This window comes from Oryx dammah, unplaced genomic scaffold (assembly GCF_014754425.2).
Source record: "Oryx dammah isolate SB20612 unplaced genomic scaffold, SCBI_Odam_1.1 HiC_scaffold_29, whole genome shotgun sequence".
Classification (NCBI taxonomy): Eukaryota; Metazoa; Chordata; class Mammalia; order Artiodactyla; family Bovidae; genus Oryx; species Oryx dammah.
The window spans coordinates 58321487-58328328 of record NW_024070213.1 but is presented as its reverse complement, the minus strand read 5'-3'; the positions used below and the strand labels follow the sequence as shown (position 1 = coordinate 58328328).

Sequence of the window (6842 nt, the reverse complement as noted above, 5' to 3'; positions counted from 1 at the left end):
GTACTCTTTTAAAAAATAGACATTATTTATATTCTTCTTTTTAAGGGGTTATTTTATGTAAAGTGAAATGGAAATGAAGGCAACCTGGAGATTCTGAAACTTAAGGAAATCATATATTTGATATATTTTTATTTTTCTTGATATGATAAACTTACCACTATGTTTTATAAGTTGCTTGTAAATTATGCCTACTAGCTAGCATTCCATCTACCAGGATAAGACAGGAATAGGGAAGAAACTGAGACCTATGCTATAGGTTATAAAAGCAGATTTCCTAATAGTATGTAGAGTATAATTCCAGTTCTATAAAAAGTATGTATATGCATAGAAAGCAGTCTAGCAACATGTACACTGAAATGCTAATAGTTATTATCAAAGGATTGTTGGAGTATAGCCATATTTTTCTCTCATTATGGTTTTCTGTATTTTCAATGAAATTTTATTGCTTTTAAAATTAGTTAAAAAGTAAATGTAATATAAAAATGCAATGCATCTGATAAAAAAAAGTTCACATCCAACAGCTACAGAAAGTAAACCCTTCTGAATTAGCTTCCACTCCATTCCCAAACCCCATGATATTTTATTTTCTTAATTTAAGGGATTAGAGTTGAGCTCCTACATTGAGAGAAAGCAATCTTTAATATCAGTGAAAGAGCTGATCAGAAAATGAGGCAAAAATAAGGAGATCATATTTCTTTATTACATATATGAAGTATAAAAAACTTAACAGAGCAATATATATAAATTTTTTGCTAGTCCACAGGACCTCAGGAAAAAAATATGTTCTGAATGTGAAGTTAATCTTATGGCACTGTGGTTCACGTTTTATATATTCAAGTACAGAAGAAATGGTATATATAGTGGTTATGATGGATACAGAAGATGAATAATAATGAAAAACTGTAATTTGGTGAACTATCACATACATTGCGTCCAAAAATGAGTGAACAGAATGACCATACACTGTTAATAAAGACAAGGAGGAAACTGTCTCAATATTCAGGTTTAAATACTAAACACAAAAAACAAATTCTGTGTTTACAATATTCTTTGAAGTGTATACAAGTGCATTGCAAATAAATGGGCTTTTTACAATTTAAAGTCCATTTCCTCTTTATCCAAGCATTTTCTATACTTAGGACTCCTTTCTTTTATTTTAGAATCTCTTCTTGTTTAGTTTTTTTATTTTTCAAAGTTTCATCATTGCTGGTATCTGTGGAATCTAACCTCTAGCCCAAAGCTGAGACTTCATGCACACATATTCTCCTTTCAGGTTGCATCTTCACATAGTTTCTCTAAGTGTTCAAGGTTAAAGAGTACAACTTTCTGAATGTGGTCACTTTTTTCCACACGTAGTGGCAGTGCTTCTGTTTCAGCAGGTTTTCATACATGCCTTTTTCTCTTTTTTTCCTGTCAACAGCAGTCTCCAAACTTTCACAACACAAGTGGTAGGTAGTAAAGTGCTTTATACAATGAAATACTATATACATGTGGAGAGGATCCATTTAACACCCCACAGACCAAAGTTCACACACATCACACAAGAGAAGGCTCTTTTTAAGAAACACCTTTTCTGATAGTAGGGTTGGGAATTCCTTAAAATCTCATTAATTACTTCAAGTAGCACAAATGTAAGTAACATATCTGTAGATGGGAAGAGTCCTTTTTAGGTGCATTGGCCTTAATAGATTACTGCTAAATATCATATTACTATTAAAATATCCTTAATAGTTATGAATTTCAGAATCAGTCTCATAGAAAATAGGTATCAGTGTTAGGATTTTTCATTCTTCTTTATGAAACAAACTGTATTTAAACATGGGCCCAAAAGAGATACATTAGATAAGGTCCATGCATTGGAACACTTCTTTATATTTTGGCACTTAAAAAAATTTCCAGTTTCATTTTTGAGGTCTCCTTTCCATTAAGTTTGTCTTTTGTACATAGAGACGTGCCATTAAGTGCTATAAACTCTTACTGTTACTTGCACTCTCTTTTCAAAATATCCATGACTTTTCTTCCAAGAGATGGTTTCCAGTGCTGGACAAAACTTTTCATATTCACGACTAGTTTGCCTGTTCTTACATCCTCGTGTCCTGCTACAAGATACTCCAAACCTAAAAGAGAACAATGTTAGGGGCTATGCAGTATCATAATTTATGGAAGGGAGAGATATGATTTTAGCAGTTTTATATATACATGGTTCAAGGTTTTATCAATTCACAGTTGAAATACGGAGTCACAGGCAATAATTTGGTAAATATTTGTTAAGTGTCAAATGCTTTAAATGTATTATCTTATTTAACCTTAAAAATAACCCTTTGAAGTAAGTATCACTTTTTTTCTTTCCTCATTTTACAAATGAGGACACTGAGGTTTGGCAAGATTAAGAAACAGTGTTTGCCAGTAAGTAGCAGCTCTTTGACTCAAGCTCAGCCCTGTCTGATGGTAGAAGTTTTACTCTTTGCTATATACCACTCTCCATGCTATAAATCAATAGTTCTTGAGGACTCACTATATATGGTAGTGTACATTAAGGAGGATTTTATAAAAGTGAAACAACCATTTGGGAAAACATATTGAAAGAAAGAGAAGCCCTGGTGGCTCAGCAGTAAAGAATCCACCTGCAATGCAAGAGATGCGTGCAGATGTGGGTTCGATCCCTCGGTTGGGAAGATTCCCTGGAGAAGGAAATGGCAACTCATTCCAGTATTCTTGCCTGGAAAATCTCATGGGCAGAGAGGAGCCTGGTGGGGTGCAGTCCATAGGATCATAGAGTCAGACACGACTGAGCAACTGAACAACAACATTGGAAGAGAAGTATGGATTATACAAAACAGCACATATCTCCTAGATAAAGTGTTTTTGGAATATAGAATGTTTGTCATACTTTTAAAAAATGATGAGACTTGACAAGACCTACTGCTGATTTTATAATTCAAAATTCTTTTCAGGCTTCAAGTAAAATTGTTTGGCTAATAAAAAAAACCGAAAGGACAGTTTCATTGTCTATACATTAGTAAATAGAAATATGATAATCTCCCTCAGTAGATGTCCTTAGTAATATCAATATTGGTATTGTGAAACAGTTTTCTGTAATATTATAGGGTAGAACAAATAAGTAATTACATTTATAAAATAAAACTGTCCAATATAAGATAAAGAGACATATATTTTAAAACTCAAAGGAAAACACGAGATATTAAAATTCAATTGAAAATATCCATTTAAACTCTTGATTATATATATATAGTCTTGTTCATTCACTGAAGTGAAAGTAAAAGTGCTAGTCTCTCAGTCCTATCTGGCTATTAGGGACCCCATGGACTGTAGCCCACCAGGCTCCTTTGTCCATGAATTCTCCAGACAAGAATACTATAGTGGGTTGCCATTTCCTTCTCCAGGGGATATTCGCAACCCAGGGATCGAACTCAGGTCTCCTGCATTGCAGGAAGATTCTTTACTGTCTGAGCCACCCGGGAAGCCCCATTTCATTCTCTGAAATGGTTTTTATTTTATTTATTTTATTTGTTATGTATACTTGTAGCTTATTTTATTTTCTAATCTTTTTTTTTGTTTTTACTTTATTTTATTTTACAGTACTGTATTGGTTTTGCCATACATTGACATGAATCCGCCACGGGTGTACATGAGTTCCCAATCCTGAACCCCCCTCCCACCTCCCACCCCAAATCATCTCTCTGGATCATCCCCGTGCATGAAATGGTTTTTAAAAATGTCATTCTAATGGTAAGGATTACCTATTACAAACATAATGTGGTCTCTAATAACAGGTACCACCAAAAACAACACAAAACAAAGCTTCTTGAAGAAATGCTTTTTCCAAGGCAGAAATATACAAGTACACATGGGACTTATTATGCTAAAAAGGCTCATGGGAATCATTTTAACAGGGCACAGTAAAGGAATCAGTAAAGGAGGGTTATAACTTGCCAAAGTTATGATAATTTGAGCACCAAGAGCATAATAATTGTGTGCTAACATACCGAATCAACAAAAATCCATAATTCCAAAATGATACTCAAAAAAGAGAAATCCAGAGAGAAATTAACTTGCCATCTTGAGACAGCTGTTAAAACCATTCCTTACTTTGGAAATTGGTGATTAAAGGAAACAATTTAGCCTTTATCCTGCTTTTATAATAGGAACTATATTTCATGGTAACCTAATAACCCACCATGGGAGAGAAAGTCCTCTTACAGAATAATTCATGTAATAAATGAAGGGAATTAGACAACATTAGAAAAAACATTTCTCAAACACTAATTAAATTATTCATCCAAGAAGGGATTGCCAATTGGGTGACAAAATCATTAAGTGAATAGTTGATGGGGAACTGGATGTTTGCATAGTGACTAAATAACTCACACTCATTGTTTTCTAGTCTCAAAAGGGAAAACAAAATTCCCCAATGAAGAGCTCAGACTGTTCAGTTTGAGCAACCCAGAAGTTTAGACCTGCGATAGTGGGTCATCCAGGTACTAGGTATTTTGTGATGTGATTTAACATGAAACAACACAACAATGTCTATAATACGTGCTAGCCAAAATGCTTATCTTGAGCCTATCAAGATAGACTGTAGAGATTACAAGAAAAACAGGAAGTAGAGAGACAAGCTAAATGACACTACAAAGAACCAACCAAATACAGAAGGCAGGATAATCTACAGAACACCTGGCCTATTTTTTTTCAACAATAATTTCTAAAACACTAAAAAGAAACTCATCATAAATCAAAGATATTTGAGGGACTTAAAAACTAGATACAATTTGTGATTCTGGATTGAATACTGGCAAGGACAAGCCCTAAACAGCATTTTGGGATCAGTTGGGAAATTGGAATATGATCTCAGTATTAGAATATATGAAAATAAACTAAAATTTAAGGTAAAGATCATTAACTGACTAAAGTAGGTTGCAGAATGAAGTGTATATTATGATTTCATTTTGGTTAAAAATATAATGTATACATATATAGAGAAATATCTGGAAGGATTCACACTAGGATGTTAACAGAGATGATCTTTGGAGGACAGAAGTGTAAAATTTAAAAATTTCCCCTAAATTTATATAATGTACACATGTTGCTTCTATAATAATAAAAAAGGTTAAATTATTAAAAGAAATCAAGACTTTAAAAGAAATTAAGTCTAGGACTTAAAAGCTTTAAGTCCTAAACTTAAAAATAGCTATGATGATATTTTCCAAAAAAAAAAAGGAGAGAGACAAAAAAAAAAAAATAAAAGGAAAATAATGACATAGGTTTCAAACACCAGAGAGCAGAAATTTAAGGTGGATTATAAGGTATTTAAATTCTTTAAAGGGTAACCTTAGCTTCTCTATGAAAAAGAATCCCAGTATTTAATCAACAGACTAGTTGAAACATAATGGTTGTGATATTGTTTGTATCATCCCTAAAATAATAATATCCTCTTTAAAAATACAATAAATAATTTTTAGGAAACTTCCAGTGTTAACTCTAGTATTTTGATGAATTTACTTTGAAAGTATAAATAAAACAAATATTATAAAGGTTTACCATTATGTCAAAGTATAAATATAAATTAAACTAATGAAAATGATGCTGAATAAATCTGTAAATTATGGAACAGCATCATACCAAAAGTTAGCATGAAAAACAACTTATCTGTTGTATCACTTATTAGCATTTACATTTAATTTTGATATCTCTTTGCTTTTGACATCTACCTTGCTGCAAGTTTGAGGGCACAAAGCTCACTTTGTATCCGCAGAAAAAGAAAATACAGTATTTTAGTGCTAGTCTTGACATTCTAAAATATTCAATAGACGAATGAGTAAATATATGCATGAAAGTAAGAATGAATGAATTTTTAGGGATGCCAACTAGATTACTCCTTTTCAAAAGTAGCAAAGGAAACAAGTTGGCATGTAAGGTTTCAGTGTTTTCTTATCAGCTTTCTTTGGCCTTAGCTATTAAACTTGTAAAAATAGAAAAATAAAGTGAAAGAGTGTCTGGTTTTGCTTTGGCAAAGTCTTTTCATCAAAGTGAATAAACATGTTTTCAAGAATTCTTTGAATAATTGTGCTTATGTTTTCAATTGTGATGAACTCAGTTGGTTCTTTCACTCTGTTTGGCAGAAACCTGATTAGGAAGTATAGTTTACTTCCTGGAGGGTGGCGCAGATGGTCAAAGCTTTTGTTTTTAATGTCTTACTAAAAAACTGAGTGGATTTCTTTTTTTTTTTTTTTTTCGTTTGCCAGTTTAGTCAAAAGTGCTTCTAGGAAGAGCCCCGATGCAGAGAACAGTGGGAAATAGAACTTATGACTCAGTCTCCAGTATTCAAAATCCAAGATTCGGATTAGTTCGTTCTTTGGAAACATATTTTAAAATGTCTTTAAAATTTTCCTTATTAAAATTTAGATGAATTTAAATAAAATATGAAGAGCTATAAAAAGGGCGTGAGAGGTTAGTCAACAAAGTCAACAGTTATATCATTGTTTAGATTGTTTAAGTTCAGGGGTATTTTAGTGATAGTTTTTCTCTCTCTCACTCAGTTATGTTTCTCTCAAATTTATTAACCAAAGACCATAAATGACTTCTTAATGTAACTGTGCTTTCCTGGACTTAACTTTGAAAAGAATCAGATCCAAAACACAAATTATGCACCTGTTTCAGCAGTGTTATTAAGACACAAATGGCAACTTTGTAAACAGGGAAGTACAGAAGATTTTAAAAATATATTATTTGTTTTGTTAGAATTCATTATTTGTGTACTGCAGTACTATTATCTGGGAAATGATGGTAGATCCTGGACACAGTATGCTCAAAAATCTAAATCC

General features: G+C 32.5%; 1 protein-coding gene across 5 annotated transcripts in view; it reads right to left on the bottom strand.

Moving 5' to 3' along the window:
• Positions 1–678: 678 nt before the first annotated feature.
• The window catches only part of NTN4 (netrin 4), a 127504-nt gene continuing 121340 nt past the window's right edge, over positions 679–6842 (bottom strand). For all 5 annotated transcript variants that reach the window (XM_040232792.1, XM_040232788.1, XM_040232789.1 and 2 more), the window contains one exon: positions 679–2117. In XM_040232792.1, the coding sequence (XP_040088726.1) occupies positions 1981–2117 (137 nt within the window). In that variant the 3' untranslated portion in view covers positions 679–1980. The remainder of the gene's footprint in view (positions 2118–6842) is intronic.